Genomic DNA, 16,427 nt, shown 5'->3' with positions numbered 1-16,427 from the left:
AGAAATCACCAGGGAAATGAAGAGGCTGCTTCCCATATTGACTGTAGCCGAAGGGCCTGAAATGTTAAACTGTTTTTTATTTTTTTATTTGCAGTATCAGGAAGAGTCTATGGAATTTTACCCTGAGGGCAGCGTAGATGGTTGAGTAAGAAGTCTGAAGGCAGAAAAAGCCTGCCACATAAGGCAACAACATATTGAAATTTATTACAAATATGTAGTACGGTTCACAGGTGAGAAGTAAGGATGGTGAAATTAGCAACGTGATTAATGTGTGTGCTGTTATTTTTCCTACAGATTCGCAGTAAGTACATCATCTTTGACCGTCGAGGATAAGACTTTGCTTTGGAGGAATTCACAAACTAACGGTGCAACCACCTCTGGGTTGTTCAGATGGACGTGATGGTCGCCGGGTACCCTCACCACCGAGTGCTGAGCGGAAAAAAAGAAGAGACGAGTGAAGGGAACATTAAGATGCTCCCCTTTCCTCGTCTGATGGTACTCAACCCTCAAGAATGTTTTGCTCAGTCTCCTCATTAGCACAACTTGACCGCATTCCGTTATGGGGTCACTTAATGAAACATTCAGACTGCCGCTTTCGCATCTCTGCAGCTGCTTTTTATTTATGTGCCTGTATCCCGTCTTAATGTCTGTCCGTCGCTCATTTTGGCTATTCCGCCTGTTTCGTCAGTCAGTTTGACTGCATAAATAAAACGTAAGCCAAAAGCACACCTACTCTGCATGAACACACTTACGTTTTTGTGCCTATAGGCCTGCAGAAGCTCTGATGAAAATTTCTTTTGGTCTGGTTCGGCAAACATTTTCTCAAAGCCTTCATTTGCACTGCAAAAAAAAAAAAGATGAGTTGTAGAACTCCAATGCTGAAGTACAGCAAGCATTCTTGTATATGTCAGGTCAATCAATAACTCACAGAAGCACCAGAACGGAAGCTTGTATCGTGGACAGCATCTCTAGACTCTGTTCCAAGCTGATACGAGCAATGTTTTTCTTCATGCGAAAAAAAAAGGCAACATTGTTAATCCCTGTGACATTTTAGAGATGAACACATACAACAGGAACGTACCAAATTGATACGGAAGTCACGTGAGAAGGCAACTCCTACATGAAGAGATTGCAGTGAAAATGATTCCAAGTGTGAGGCATGAAAGTAGAGAAGACTTTGAAAACAAACCTCCTTCAACTTGAACGAGACCACGTTCTAAAAGATTGTGCGCAGACGCCTCAGTCAGAGTCGGGTTTGCTGCCAACAACCTGAGACAAAAAGAAAGAACATCAATAGGCAGACTCTAAACACGATCGTCTTGAAGACGTGCTGCACCTCTCCACTGCTTTCTCATAGGTGTAAACTCGCTTGCTCTTTTCGGGCTTCTTTTCAAACTGAAGCATGTCGTCGATGCCTTGTCGCATGATTTTGGCCATCTCTTTCTGTAACAAGATGACATTCAACAATTTCGACCACTCGAGAGATGACGTTTCATTCCAAAACAATGGAGTTCTTGGGGAAGATGAATCATTCTTTTAAATTTACCGCATCAGTGGGTAAGAATCCATAAGAATCCAGCATCACACAAGCTTCCACCATCTCAGGGAATAGAGCACTGAACTGCAACAAACACAAGGTGGCTCGAAGTCAGCACTGATTACAACGTGTTAAATGGCGGCTATAAATAATGACAGAGGTCAAACAGCACACTCGCCTAACTTACCATTCCAGCAATACTACCTCCTGAAAAGAAACACGACGGAGATGTGGACGTTTATCAAGGATCAATATTTAAATGGATGTGACTACTGCAAGGTTGTGCTCACCCATACTGTGGCCCAAGATGGAGAATCTGCGCCAGCGGAGGGCTGTGGGAGTTAATTTCACAGATCATCAGGCAGCTACTGCATCTCATCACAATAGAACAGATCACATTGGTTTTACTTGACATAGAACATCGGGGCTTGTGAGCACAGATGGACAACTTGATTGAAATCAATAAGAGCCTCGCCCCCTATAATCATCTTGTATCAAAAAATGTGTGCAAATCAGATTAATACAAAAATATGCTAACAAAAACTGTGTGGAAATAAAATGCACTTACTGTCAACAACTCTCTGAATATCGATCACATATGAAGGAAAAGTGTAAAAGACGCCAGGGGGACGATGCGAGGACAGACCGTGACCTGCCAGGTCCAGCGCCACATATCGACACTCTGACAGGAAGAAACAAAACAGATGACGCACAAGCCAAGAGTTATTGATATGGCACAAAAAAAAAAATTATTCTGAAGAAAAAAAAAGTACTTTATCCATTTATTTGTGTTTGTTTGCGGGTTAGCTTTGTTGAATTATGGACTGATTGTCAGTCAATCAAAGATACTATTATTCTTTAAAGTGTATTTTGGTTTGACTCAGTTATTTTAGATTTTGTAGCTTTTATTTCCAAGTTTTTTTTGTCAATTTCATATTTACTTATGCGGCATGTTTTTTGTCAGCTTATTCTACATATTTGTCTCACTGTTTTTATATTGTTTTTTTTAATCTTTATTGTACATTAGATTTTTTTTTACATTTTCCATCTAAACACTCTGCAAACAACAGTAAACATTTCTATTTATGCAAATTTGATATTTTTATTTACCTTTAGGTAGAAGAGGAATAAGAGTATTGAAGGAACCACAGTTGTCAGCCCAACCGTGCAGGCATAGGACAGGACGGCCATTCTCAGGACCCCAAATTTTCCCTCTGATTTCTCCCCAGGGGACAGGTACAGAAAGTTCTGGAAGAAGAAAACCCACAGTGTCATTTTAATAATGTCCATAAGCCTGAACTGAAATATTCTACAAAACACACATAGGAATGCCCATAAATGTCAAACTATGAGGTACACTGAGATCTGAAGGTTACATTACACATACAATACTAATATTATATTGATATCATTGCCTGAAATAAAAGTCATTCAGGAGGGGGGGAATCGAACAGATGTTACCTGTTTGTTTCATTGGACCAGTGCAGAGATTTCTGAAGTTTTTGTAAACACGTATCATTTAGAGCGTAGAATTCTAATAAGCACGCAATGTAATTTAAAAGTCTGAATTAGTTCAGACCGTATCAAACACAAAAAAACAGGAGTGATAAACTCTTCAACGTCGCGGAACAAAAACTTAAGCCTACCGGTGCTATGGATTTCCGGGTTTGTTACGCCACGTGATTAAAACAAAAGAAGCAATTGGACAAACGCGATCACGTGACCAATCAGCGGAGGGGTTTACCTTTCACCGTATTTCAATGTCAAGTATTACTTTTCAAACTTTTTTCAAGTAACACCTCAAAAATGCTCTTCAAGTTTTACTGCAGTGAACAAGAAAAGTTTTAAATATGTTTTTTTTCCGGGGTTTTTTCCCACAAGGTTTTCAAACTAATATTGTTTGATTGAAACTAATTAATATTTTATTTAATCAAAATTGAAGATCATAAAGGTGACTGCATTTTGCTGTTGGACTGCTTTTTCTTAAGGTCATCCAAGGAGTATCCGGTGCGCGTAATAAAATTTAAAAGCTCCAAGTTTGGGATCCAATTAACAGCAGTATTAGAGCTTGTAAAAATCAATGCTGCATCCTACTCTTTTAGTATAAAGTGCTGCTATTTTGTGGTTCAACCCAGGTCAGCATTACACTGCTATAAAACAGGCACACACGCTGCATATATTATGACAACAGTTATGCTTTGTTTGTCATTCTGTTATTGATCTTGTTTATCTCGCTTCTTGAGTGGCACTTGGTGAGTGTTAAAGCCGTTTGGAGGGACGTGCGTGATGGGACAGAGGGTGGGCATATATAAGGCCAGGCCGAGGGTGTATGAGAGGTCACAGGAACTGGATAACTGCAGGATCATTGATATCATTAGAGGTAGGTTTCTCAATTTTACTGGCTTCATTTAATATTAGACAGTGGAATTTTATTGGCTGAAGCTAAGGAATTAATTTAACATTGCATGTGAATTTAACTTTGAGGATTAAAAATTAACCATGCATGTGTTAGAAGAACATGGCACACAATGGAGCTTGCATTGAGGTCAAAGCGGAGGTAACGTATTCATAATAACTTTTATGTAACGCCTAATGGCTGCTGGCCATTAAATGTAATGCTGGAACAAAAGGATAATAGTCTTGGTTTTCTTCTTCTTTTCTCTTTGAATTTTTCTCCAATTAGCTTGGTATTCAGTGTTCTCTAATCTTCCTCCCACACACAGTTTCTCCAAACATATCCTTAAGTCATGGCTGACTTTGACACAATTCTGAAGTTCTGGGCTCCAGTGGAGGCGGACTTGAACACATACGGAGGTCTAGTTCTAAGTCGGTCAGTTGCTTTTTGTAGAATATGCAGTCCAAGACAAAAAGGTCAATTGATAAAAACAACCAGTGTATTTTCTCTTCACAGTTTATTCACTGAGCACCCAGACACCCAAAAGCTGTTCCCCAAGTTTGCAGGAATCGCCCAAGCCGACATGGCCGGTAACGCGGCCATTTCTGCCCATGGTGTCACAGTGCTTAAGAAACTGGGGGAGCTGCTGAAAGCTAAAGGCAACCACGCTGACATCCTCAAGCCTCTGTCCCAGACCCACGCCACCAAACACAAGATAGCCCTCGTCAATTTCAAGGTCAACCTGAAACACATTGTCACAAAAGCTACATTTCAATTCCAAATTTCTATCCTGCTGGCATTTAATGCATATTCCCAGCTTTGCCAGGAACTGTCAGATGCTCAAGGCATGCCACAGTTACATTTCTCATCTCCCATCTTGAATAAAGCCAGCTGTCTTTCGTGACACTAGTTCTGGAACCTTTCCGACCCCTCATAATCTTTTTGATCGGTATGTTGGTAATTTGTGGTCTGCTGTTTGACTCTTACAGCTGATCACAGATGTCATCGTGAAGGTCTTGGAAGAGAAGGCAGGACTGGACAGCGCCGGGAAGCAGGCTCTGAATAACGCAATGGACGTCGTCATTGCCGACATTGACGCCGACTACAAACAGCTGGGATTCGCCGGCTGATGTCCGCTTGCAGAAAGAAATACGGCTGTCTGGAATTTTGTTAAAATTTAGGACTGCTATTTTCAAATTATATATATATTTAGTAAAATAGCTGAATTATTATTAATAAGGTGTTCTTGAACAGCTATTGCACAAAGTCGGATATATGGAATGTTTTTTTTGTGTTTGTTCACGTTTAACTACTAAATAAAAATGTGTATAAAAATCACTACTGACTGTATTGATTAAGATGATGCACTTTCCACCAGTTAGGGGACTGAAAGGTTTAAGAAAACTAAATTGAAGATTTTTTATAGACATGTTTTTTTTTTTTCAAACCACTTTGACCAAGTTTCATCCATATGTGCTTACCTTGAATTATCGTATAAGACATTTTGGTAAAATATTTTTATTTTTGGCATATAAAAGAATTATGGAACATAAATTCTTGGCATAGTCTTATGAAAAGACACAATTTTGAATATTCTGGCATATAAACAACCGTTAAGGTCACTTGGTAAAATTCTCGGCATATTTTGGATCATTTCTAAACAGCACCAATGCTATGCTGACAGTAGCAACATTCCACAGACCCTTTTGTCACCCCCACCATGTCTGACTCCACGTACGTGAACTTGAATAATGGATAATTGCCATGATGATAAGCTATTAATAGTCAATGTGCCTACAAATCCAGGAAGAAGACGTGACATGAGGCACAACCACCCTGCTCGTGGGTCTTGTCCTTCAATATGTCATGCCATTGAAATTTCTGAAAAACAAATTCCTTCAGTATAGTAGCAATTTTCTGATGGTTTATGCAACAACATTCCCAATTGAATAATTGAATTCTGACATCGATTCACTACATTAAGGATGGTCTTCAAATTATCCGTTTACAAGAAATAGTCCCAAATTTCTTTGTTTGGCAACTTTTATTCCAAACATTCAAATACACAAACAATACCGAGCTTCCCGTTTGCTATCAGACAAAATCCCTGCATAAAACCAAATAAAATTGAGGAAGCAAAATAAACACGGAGAGGAAAAAAAGACATTCGAAAATGAGTGAGATGAAGCATAGGGTAGAAGTTTGGGCAGGCTACCGCTAAATAGTGAGCGCAGCTTCACATAAACACATTCATATCAAGCAAAGTAAAGGACAAGGCTAATTTGAGCAAAAGGGCATTTAATATTTTATGTTGACATTTATAACAAGAGCTTGAGCAACCATGGTGGTAATTTCATTGAGTCAGTTGTTTTTTAATGATTTGGGAAGAAGTTCATCTTCCTTCTAATATTACAATTTATGTTCTTCAACTTTCCTGACATTTCACTTTTACTATTCTATCGTCATGCCGATTCACAAAGTACTGCATTTTTGGATTAATATTAAATTGAAAGGAATGGGACAGCTTCAGTTTCAAGTAAGATGAAGCCTGGCAGGGATCTTTGAAATTATAATTTTAAAAAGGCTATTTTATCAGTTAGTTCTTTAAACCGGTCACATTTTCACCATTAAAGTTAAAAAACCGCCGGGGCAAAGATTGCAAAATTACCAGTTACATTCCTCAGCCCCCTCACGTGCCTCCCAGTATCTTGCCGCCATGTTGCAAAAAACACAAGTGAACATGAATGCCATATAATTGCCATGATGACAACCTATTAATAGTAAGCGTGCGCGTGCATCGGTGCAGGATGAAGACGTGACACGGGGGCACAAAGACTGCTATCAGCAAGCCCCCTTGGGGTCCTCAACCACTGCACTGCGATTAAATATTTGACTACATTTCAAGCCTCTTTCACGGAAAGGAATCGGTTTATGCGGAAACAGGAAATATAACACGTTCTATTTAACTGCTGGATACAGAACGGACAAAAATACTTACAGGTTAGTTGATTTGAATACGGCACTGTGTACCGACTATTTGAGCAAGCACTTAAATAAAAAGAAAATATGAGCGCTAGTGGAAGATTACAAAAAACACACTCGTATAAAAGTCTGAACCCATGCCAGTTCGGTGGCACAAACTTAATCATAATCCACCTCATTGGTCTCAGAGGGCACGGTGCACATGGTCAGGTTGGACAGATAGAGGGCCGTCGTCATGGGAACGAGACCGGCCGCCACCTTCAAGATGGTCATCAGTCTCTCCGAGGCATTGGTCACACCATCTGCCGTCTGCAGGGAACAAATATTGAGATTGCTGTCACAGCGGAGAAACTGAAATCCACTGAGCAACAACACGTAGTTGCTCACTTTTTCTTTTAAAGATTTTTTCCTTTTGGGAATATTCTTTTCCCCTCTTTTTTCTTGACAACTTAGAGGCTGTACCTAAAAGCCTAGGTGGAAAAAAGGTAGTCAGGCAACTGGAGCCTTTGAAAGGCTTCCTGTCAACGTTACCCGAGTGTCAAGATACAAGGTGGCTAAATGTTCGGAATACTAATGTCTGCTAGTAGATGTTCAAAATAAGGGAGAATTCCATTTGGTAGAACCTCCAACGTGGAACCACTTGGAGTTCAACCAACACTTTTGACACACCGTGGTGACTTATTTTTATTTAACTTATTTCCACACTTATATGACAATAAGTCATTTAAGGTTGGTACATAAGCATCACCTCGAACCGATAATTCAACTAATTAATTTAATACATGTACATGATTGTTTGAATAATTTTCAAACTTGCTAGTCGAATAGCATCGCAGGATCAACTGTGTTCGGCTTGCAAATATGCATTTAAATATTTTTCCAGGATTGAGCAAACATGATAACCAAAAGGACTCGGACACATTCTGGATTTTTACAGTGCCTATCCTATGTATGGGATGAGGAAAGTTGTCACCAACCTGATCCTCAGCAAAAAGTAGCGTGCAGTGCAATGACGCGGCCAGCTCTCTGAGGGCGTCTAAGCGCTCTGGGGGGGCAATGACGCTGCGTGCTACGAGAGACACGCAGCAAACGGCTTAATTTTGTCCTCAAAAACAAATACTTTAGAAAAATGAGGTACTGTAAAGAGTGAGATGAGTTTTATCCTCCATTTGACGTACCGTTGGTGGCCATGAAGCAAACCTTTCCAAGGAAATATCCAGGGTCCAAATATTTGAGGGAGGCTTGGGCAGAATGAAGACTGTGATGAAAAGAAATTAAAATAAAGACCCAGATGGAGTTTAAAGTGTCAGACACTCCATCCAGCCATTTTGCAAAGCGCTTTGTCTTCATTTGGGCGGCAGGTAAACAAACGACGGACCCGAATCATCGAGCTTTTTCAAACTGATTCTGTTGCTGGTTTGATCATTGTTTTCCGGACTCAAAGTAGATCCTTGCAAATGCAAATAAAAAAACATTTTTTTTAATTACTATTTTTAATTTAAGCACAAAAGTCTCTCTAAACGATGACTCGATTGTTAAAATAGTTGGTTAATTTGATAATCGATTAGTTGCTGATCAACTCTGACCAAGAAATCGATTACTTTTGTAAATTCTATATTACGTAGGTTATTAGCATACAATTATGGTTTGACAGAAATACAGTACCTGACTTCAGAAGCGAGATTGATGATAAAAACCACCAAGTCTATCCTGGGCCGGCTGTGTTGGTTCTCGGAGGGCAGAGGCAGACTCTTTGCTAATCTCCTGTTTTAAAAACAACATTGACAAATCAGACTGCGTAATATCAATATTAAAAATGTCCACTTGTAAGCTAATGAAAAGGATTTACAATGCCCCTCTCGCTCCAAGATTGATCAACGCACTTGACAATTAATTGGGTGTTAGTAGGGCAACAGCTCACGAGTGTCTTAACATGTCCTTGAATAAGACATTGAGAACTAATTACGCACAATGGGGCACTTTGCGAGCTGCCATCAGCCAGGATTGGCTAAAGTGCCCCCACTGCTACTAAGGAGCCATATAAATACAGTCCATTGGGCAGGATAGACCTAATGCAGCATAAAACAATTAGTTCCTTTTTGAGAGCGATGATGGTTCATTTTATTGAATCGGAACACTGTCACAGCTCAGTAAGCCGGAGACTCCAAAATGGCTATTAAAATACATTTTTCCGGTAATATCAGCAGTTTGGGGGATGAAGCACAACTCACACATTCAACGTGACTGCTGTCTCCTCCACAAGAGCTTCAGCTAATCTCTGCTGAAACTCCTCTTCTCGCTCCACCAGCTGAATTGAGAACATAGAAAAAAAGGATGAAATCTTTTTCCCCAAAGTATTTTGATACAACATAAAGATATTGGTCAACATTTCTTTGCATGGATTTTGAGTAATTTTGGGGCGCTGAATTAGAATCTGGTGTTCGTTTTGGCTAACCACGTCGTGCTTTTTCGATATGAAAACCTTTTTCTAATTATATTTTATGCAGTAAGTTTAAAATTCGTGCATGTTGCAAAAAATGCATTACCAAACGTACTTTTATGCCCTCTATGTCCTTGCACTCTATAATTGGCCGCAATCTACAAATACTAACGCTAAACACTTTCTTCAATTAGCAATTTTTAACCTAAAACACGCAAACGACACTCATAAATGTGACAAGGTTACTTCCAAAAGATTTGTAGCGTTGCAGTTCTTTTAATTACGGTTTAAGTTTTCATTCACGCCGTAAAAAACAAACTCTAAAAAAGCTCAACTTACCAATATACTTGCGGTGTTCAAAGCAAGCTGCCTACTAAAAGGTTTCAGCAACGACATCGTGAGCTAAATGCAACATTGGACTTTAACAGAGGTTTTAAGAGTGCAATGTTATTGTTTTGCTGTAGCCTCCTCCCTGCGCCATTTTTCTTCTTGCGCGCTCCTTTTCAAATCGCGCGTGACGTCATCACATTTGCCCGGTTTTAACTCACTGCCACCTAGAGGGCAAAATGAGCATTACATTGTACTACCATCGTAAAGTGCAGTTTTGTGACGTAATTTGGGACAAAGCGCACTTTATTTCCATATCTTGGTAGATATCACAACCTGACAGCTAGAAATAACCCAGCTTCAAAGTATTTCAATAAAGCTTTAGTTGATACCTTTTAATAGTGAGTGTAAAAAAAACAACAAGCGTACGATTGTGCGACACATTGCATATCAAGCAGAAAGTTTATTACACTTTATGGCAGCACAGCAAAATAAAAGCCCCCCCAAACCCCTTCACCACCCCTCGCAGACAGCACGCCCCTCCGCCTTATGATAAGATGTAACCATGCACATCATGTCACATCAGACACTGAACAGTAGTAGTTGGATGACTCTGCAAGTTTATTTTCAAGTATCTTAATCTTGAATTAAAAGCCAATTTTTAATGTCAATACCAGATTTTTGGAAATCATAACGCACTGTAGTGGTTATGTAACGTTAATATTTCCAAACCCTGTACAATGAGGCACACCTACTGAGACCTAATAGTCCCAACGGGGAAAAAAGACAAACATTGAAAGTTGAACTAATGACTAAAAGGAAACCAGCAGGATGCGCGCAAGGTTGAACAGACCTCTCCTCACTCAAAATATCTCGGCATAAACCAAATTAAAGTCATTAAAGTTGCTTTTTTTTTTTTTTTTAGACTGACAAAATCCCTTGAGTCCCGCGTTATCTTTCCACCCTGCTAATGAACACATGCCCATTTTGAACGTGCCTTTATGTCTCTCTCATCCTTGAACAATGAACGATGGATTGACGTCGAGACGTGCGCCGTCCTGATCCTCTCTGTCATCTTTAAATCTCTCCCGACTCCCGTTCCTCAGAGCTGGAATGTCGGTCCCGCTCCAAGGACAGCGATCTCTCCCGCTCCTGCTCCCTCGCCATGTCTGGGGAGGTGGACCTCTCCCGCTCCTCCCAGTCTTTGAACTCTGCCCGGTTGTCACGCCACTCATCCAAGACGGGCTCCTCACTCCGCTCCTTGGGCAGCGAGGGCTCAAAGTCACGGGTGTGTGATGATCTTTCTCCGGAGGACCTGTTTAGAAGATGAGCGCTTTTAGGGACACGTTCATATTTTTGTGACCCACAATTCAACATTGCCCATTTCATCTGCACAGTTTTGTCTTGTATCTACTTAACTGGCCACAGAACTGAATCACCTTCAACCTTAATGAGTCTGTTGAGTCTTCAAGAACCAACTTAAATTAATTTGGGATATGAGCAATTTCTTTTCCCAGTGGAATTGCACAGCTTAGTGGACACATTAATGAAGGAAAAAAGTTTTGAAATGAAATGACTCATCTTGGGCTCATTTGCCATTTAAACTGGTTTGTGTACTTGACTTGTATTTTTAGGGTTAGGTCGAGTATTCTCTAAACAGATGACTAAGGACACAAAGGAAAGGTTTTGAATGTTTCAATGGTTGTCCCACCTCTTTCTCTTGTGCCTGTGAGAGTGTGAATGCGAACGGTGTCTGTCCTTGTGCCGATGCCTCCTCTCTCGCTCCCGATCCCGGTCGCCGCCCTCCTCTCTAGAACGAGAAGAGCGGTGGCGCCTTGAACGGTGGGAGGACGAACTGCCTCCGTCTCTACATATGAGCATGGGAAAATGGATCAAACATCAAGCGGTGGACTTTGGATTTGACTCACACTTGACTTATTATATGTAAAACAAAGTATACCTGTATCGCTCTCCGCTTCTGGATCGCGACCTGGATGGGAAAACATCATCACGTAAGACTGCATTGTACCTGATAGCAGGACGGCGTAATGGCAGCCGGGGAACCTCTTACCTCCTGCGCTCCCGCTCCCACTCTCGCTCACGCTCCTTCTCTTGCTCCCTTTCCCGTTCCACCTCCCACTGTCTGTCCCGTTCGTCATCTCGTTCTCGTTCCTCTCTGCGTTTGGATCGCATTTTGTCTTGTTTCTCCACCACTGCGTTCTGCATTTGGAATGGGACCAGACCAAAAATTCAGATGTGCCAAAGAGCTCTCCGTCTTTAATATGTGACTCGCTCAGTGAACACTCTAGAACATTCCAAACTGTATCGGCCGCAAGTAAGCAGCCTTACCTTGAGCTTTTCCAATTTCTCGCGAATTTCAATGAAGCCCAGGTGAAGTTTGCCCCCAAAGTGGTCAGCAAGACGCCGATCGTTGTCATGGAGCCCCAAGTACGCAGAGCATACTTCACACACACGCAGTTTTTGCTGCTGGAAACTGGAGGCTGGCATTGAGTTTCTGTAAACATCCTGAAAGAAATCAGAGATAAGCGGCCATTGTTTCTGACTGGAGAAGCACCTTGACATTCCCGGCCAATAAGAGGTTAAAGCGGTCTTCTAACCTCTGCTTCTTTCTTCAAGGCGCGGGTCTTCTCCACCTTCTCAAGCAACTGCTGGGCCTCTTCTACGTTGCCCTCGCCTCCCAGCTGCTCGGCGCTGGCAAGCAGCTTCCCGATCTCTTCGTTCAACTCGTGGACACGCTCGGCCTAAGCGAAGCCGCTGAGATTTAATGATGCAATGATTGCAGCTAATTGGTTGCTTTTGATTTGATTGGTGCCACAATTGTCACCTTTGCTGTTACTTCAGCACTGATCTCATCTTGAGTCTCTGCTAAACGCTTCTTGGCCAGCTCGGTCCTGCGGTCGCAGTCGGCGATAAAAGACTGAAGGTGCTCAGCAGCCTGAAAACCAACACACAAGATCTATTGGTAGGTGGTCACGTGCCATGATGGTTTCTTCACCTTGACAAAACTGCATTATATACTGCATTGTACTAGAAAGTACAATTAATAGTGAACATCACAAATAAGTTCATCGTAGCTGATGCTGGCATCCTATGCTTTGTATTGCCTGATAATAGCAGGTCACATTTTTGTTTGGATTCGTAATATTCCCATTATTGACTCACATCAAGCTCAAAAAAGTATTCATTCTCCTTGGAGGCAATCTCAAAATCTGCTCTCAGGGCCAGGTCATGGACTTTGACACACTCGCCGAGGTCCATTCTCTATAGGGTGAAAAAAACAAGTGCATTAAAATCAACATTTACACAAGCTTATTAGATCATGGACAGGTGCAATGGTGAACGTAGTCAGTTGTTGACTTAAGGCCAATATGACTTCTGAAACATGTTTGCTTTGCTAGTCCGCTAGAATTTATTTAAAGAAATAATAATAAAAGGTCTAAATGGAAGGCTTGGTGTTTATCTTCAACCTAAACTGAGTCTATTCAGTGGAATATGCAGGCTTGCCAAACTGAACTTGAAATACAAACATCGGCGCATCAAACTAAGAAGAGATGTCCTATTCTCCAACTTTGGCATCATCAGTAGCGTTCCATAGGGCTGCAGCAAAGATCAAACTAATCAAAACAGCTACCTAAAACATTGTCAGAATGATGATTAATAACAAGAACATGGATATTTGGTGAATGTATGTGTGTGACACTCACAGTGCCTGAGAGAATGTCATGAGGGCAGGAATCCAAAAGGTGACTTTTGCACACCCGGTCATCTGAGAATTTAATCCTCTGCCTCATGGAATCTCCTATAAAGAAAATAAAAAAAATAGCAATTACAATAACAACTCACTTTTACTCTATGACATCACTGTCATTATACTCACCAATATTGTTTTCTTAGTGAGGTCACCACTTAATCACTTACCTTTTATTAACACAGATGTCATCATCGATGACTGTAGTTTAATCTCACATTGCACTAATTGTAAAACTATCTTTGTAGCATATTTAAACTACTATATACTTGTCACTTATAATGACATCAAAAGCGAGTTTTTCTTTATATATCTTGAAATTATGTTAACACTTCGATGCTGTTATTATTGGTACTACATTACTTACGTTGTTTGTGTATAAACTAAAGATTTTTGAGCAATTTATATTCTCTCACGGGATGGGTTGAAGTTAATATCTATAAATCGACAAATTAGGTGCAGATCGTTGAGCCACACTGGCGTGATTACCGCGAAGGAGCCCGTTTAAAAATGAATGAAAGCCCCGAGGGGAGCCGTAATAAATAATACACGCAATGTTTAAACAACATTTTAATGCCAAATTCAATACTACTGTTGACATATGAACAGGTAGCTAACTCGCTTCATGACTGGCAAAGCATGCGAGCCCTAGTTAGCAACTAAGCTAATGCTAGCGCCAACACGAACTCCAAGGCACGCATGCTAATGTTAGCAGACGAGGTGAATTTCTGCCATTTTAAGATGAGTTTCTAGTTGACGACAAAACCGTGCTTACCGTCTCTCCCCGTCCCCATGAGCTGGTCCAGCATCGCTCGCATCTGAGCCTGGGCCGACATGTTAGTGGCGAGTAAGTTCCTTCTCCGGTGCGGTCTTCACACATGTAAACGTCCCCTGTCGCCTAGGCCTCGGTCACTAACTTTCCCCACCACAACGCAAAACTTTTAGCCAGGAAGCTGAGCGTGAGCGTTTCAGTATACTTGGGGGTTATTGGAAAAACACCCCAGTCAAAAAGAAAAAGTGACTTTGTGGTCGGGCTGGGAAAAAAAAAAAGCGAAGCGCCTGTTTGAAAACTGGCGGAGTCACCAGGTCGTGTGGCAGTGCAAGTCAACGCTGGCTAGGGGTGGCTTTGGTTCAGCGCACTGAATCGATGGAGGAGAAAAGTCACAACTTCCTTTGTAACATTGTGTATAATTGTCACCCGGTGGCTAAAAGTTGACCATTTTGATTTCGGCGTTCTTTTCTTCCGTCTTCGAGTCGACTTCCCGTCGGCGCGCGTTCTCGCGGAGAGCGCGCACACCACTGCTTCCGCCTCTCTTGCACTGCTACTACTAGTTTAGCAACATCAATTGTTTTTTCATATTTTGTGTAAAAGTCTGAGTGTTTATCTACATAAATGATAAATTAATTAAAATAAATAAACATATACATTTTATACAATATTTAATTGCTACCATAGTTCAATCAGACAACGCGGTAAGCAGCTCATCTAATACACAGGAAGAACTTTAAATATTGTGTTTGGTGACGACTCTGTGTATGACTTTATTCGACGATCTTGGTTTAACAGCATTTAAAAAGTAATTCAACTTCGACCCCGTGTACGATAAAGGCTGCTAATGAAACTGACGTCATCAAAAGGAAACACCCGGAACGTCATTTTTTGACACCGCCCACAATTTTACACTAGGAAAAATGGCGACGAGTATTTTACGGATCTCCCTGCGACCTAACATCAGGAATGCTGGACTACTGGCTCGTAACAATGCTTCAAAAACATCATATCTAAACAGGACAACGCAAACTCGGAATGCAGTTTCGTCATCATCGGGGGCAGTCCTACCGAAACCAGATAAAGTAAGTGTTTTGGAGGTCGTCTTGTCAATGCGAGGAAAATGACTAACCGTGTGGGCGGAATTTTACTTTTTATGACATCTTTTTTAGCCAATCGCTATGCTGATACGGCTCTGTATTTGTCAAATGAGCCAATGAACGCGTGTTTACACAAGTTACAGGCAATATGCGGAAGTACTTTTTGGCTATATAATAAAAATAATAGCAGATGATTGAAATTACTCTCTCCGGGAAAAAAAAAGCATTCCAATTATCGTAAATTTAACTAATATTATATTACTTGTCGAGCTCTTCAAGGAAAACGCTCCTACCAAATCCTGCTTTTTTTTTTTTTTTTTGCCGTATGCGCAAAAATGTCCAGCGCAAACGATGACTAATCCAGTACTGTACCTGTCAGCGTTGAGTGATTGCCAATATTTATAATTCAAATATTTCCCCCCCTTGTGCTCCCATATGACCTAAAGAAAGTACAGTATTTTTTGTTAGTTCATATTAACCTTCCCTGTTGGGTTTTAATTACTCGATTATGATCATGTGTAATCAGATTAGTGCACAAACACGAATCCATATGCATCTACAAATATTAATCTTGGGTAATCCACTTTTTAAAGTCTAACATCCATATTTTGCCATTATTCCCGTTAGACACCCTTCGGTCTCATCCGCATGACTGCAGTGGTGGTGCCATTTCTCTATGTGGGAACTCTAATCAGCAAGAACTTTGCCGCTCTCTTGGAGGAGCATGACATCTTCGTTCCAGAGGATGATGACGACGACGACTGAACTGACATTGATTTATGCAACCTTGGGTAAGGCATGCCCAAATTTGTGCTGTTTTAGTTTGTGTTGCATTCTTCAACTTGACCTGTATTTTTTTTATTATGTACAAGGTGCATTGTTGAGTCCAAGAATATCATAAGGCAGAAGAAAAATGAGGAAGATGAGGCATTTATCCTTCCAGATGCATCCACCTACCTCTGCCCATCTCTTTCCTCTGTCCTCTACACTATCTGTCACCTTAACATATTTTACAAATTCTCATATCATGTGAGGCTTAAATAATTAAAAGCATTCACTCTTGTTTGCATCTTGTGAACTCAATAAAGCAAGTCGAAAACCATCTGCG

The 16,427-nt window shown here is 40.8% G+C and overlaps 5 protein-coding genes across 5 annotated transcripts; 2 read left to right on the top strand and 3 right to left on the bottom strand.

The window, feature by feature from the left end:
- Window positions 1-37: 37 nt before the first annotated feature.
- serhl (serine hydrolase like) lies at window positions 38-3,205 on the bottom strand. Its single transcript, XM_061273359.1, has 12 exons — window positions 2,999-3,205; window positions 2,648-2,785; window positions 2,106-2,219; window positions 1,828-1,869; window positions 1,725-1,744; window positions 1,547-1,621; window positions 1,337-1,443; window positions 1,190-1,269; window positions 1,082-1,116; window positions 929-1,005; window positions 753-840; window positions 38-429 (listed from the first exon to the last, which is right to left on the bottom strand). The coding sequence occupies exons 1-12, from the start codon at window positions 3,054-3,056 to the stop codon at window positions 289-291; spliced, it is 975 nt and encodes a 324-aa protein (XP_061129343.1). The 5' UTR covers window positions 3,057-3,205; the 3' UTR covers window positions 38-288.
- Window positions 3,206-3,856: 651 nt separating this feature from the next.
- mb (myoglobin) lies at window positions 3,857-5,270 on the top strand. The gene is made up of 4 exons (XM_061274701.1): window positions 3,857-3,917; window positions 4,261-4,367; window positions 4,449-4,668; window positions 4,922-5,270. The coding sequence occupies exons 2-4, from the start codon at window positions 4,285-4,287 to the stop codon at window positions 5,060-5,062; spliced, it is 444 nt and encodes a 147-aa protein (XP_061130685.1). The 5' UTR covers window positions 3,857-3,917; window positions 4,261-4,284; the 3' UTR covers window positions 5,063-5,270.
- Window positions 5,271-5,957: 687 nt separating this feature from the next.
- Window positions 5,958-9,876, bottom strand: pane1 (proliferation associated nuclear element). Its single transcript, XM_061275287.1, has 6 exons — window positions 9,694-9,876; window positions 9,146-9,222; window positions 8,580-8,678; window positions 8,093-8,172; window positions 7,892-7,983; window positions 5,958-7,223 (listed from the first exon to the last, which is right to left on the bottom strand). The coding sequence occupies exons 1-6, from the start codon at window positions 9,748-9,750 to the stop codon at window positions 7,074-7,076; spliced, it is 555 nt and encodes a 184-aa protein (XP_061131271.1). The 5' UTR covers window positions 9,751-9,876; the 3' UTR covers window positions 5,958-7,073.
- A 405-nt stretch (window positions 9,877-10,281) lies between these two features.
- On the bottom strand, window positions 10,282-14,754 carry zgc:158803 (LUC7 domain-containing protein). Its single transcript, XM_061274672.1, has 10 exons — window positions 14,226-14,754; window positions 13,407-13,501; window positions 12,865-12,963; window positions 12,527-12,637; window positions 12,300-12,443; window positions 12,031-12,207; window positions 11,753-11,901; window positions 11,642-11,671; window positions 11,393-11,548; window positions 10,282-10,996 (listed from the first exon to the last, which is right to left on the bottom strand). The coding sequence occupies exons 1-10, from the start codon at window positions 14,284-14,286 to the stop codon at window positions 10,759-10,761; spliced, it is 1,260 nt and encodes a 419-aa protein (XP_061130656.1). The 5' UTR covers window positions 14,287-14,754; the 3' UTR covers window positions 10,282-10,758.
- A 358-nt stretch (window positions 14,755-15,112) lies between these two features.
- smdt1b (single-pass membrane protein with aspartate-rich tail 1b) lies at window positions 15,113-16,421 on the top strand. The gene is made up of 3 exons (XM_061274673.1): window positions 15,113-15,304; window positions 15,947-16,110; window positions 16,192-16,421. The coding sequence occupies exons 1-2, from the start codon at window positions 15,143-15,145 to the stop codon at window positions 16,082-16,084; spliced, it is 300 nt and encodes a 99-aa protein (XP_061130657.1). The 5' UTR covers window positions 15,113-15,142; the 3' UTR covers window positions 16,085-16,110; window positions 16,192-16,421.
- Window positions 16,422-16,427: the final 6 nt, after the last annotated feature.

Source organism: Syngnathus typhle, linkage group LG3 (genome assembly GCF_033458585.1).
Source record: "Syngnathus typhle isolate RoL2023-S1 ecotype Sweden linkage group LG3, RoL_Styp_1.0, whole genome shotgun sequence".
Lineage (NCBI taxonomy): Eukaryota > Metazoa > Chordata > Actinopteri > Syngnathiformes > Syngnathidae > Syngnathus > Syngnathus typhle.
The sequence above is the reverse complement of the archived record's forward strand: the minus strand, read 5'-3'. Positions and strand labels throughout refer to the sequence as shown.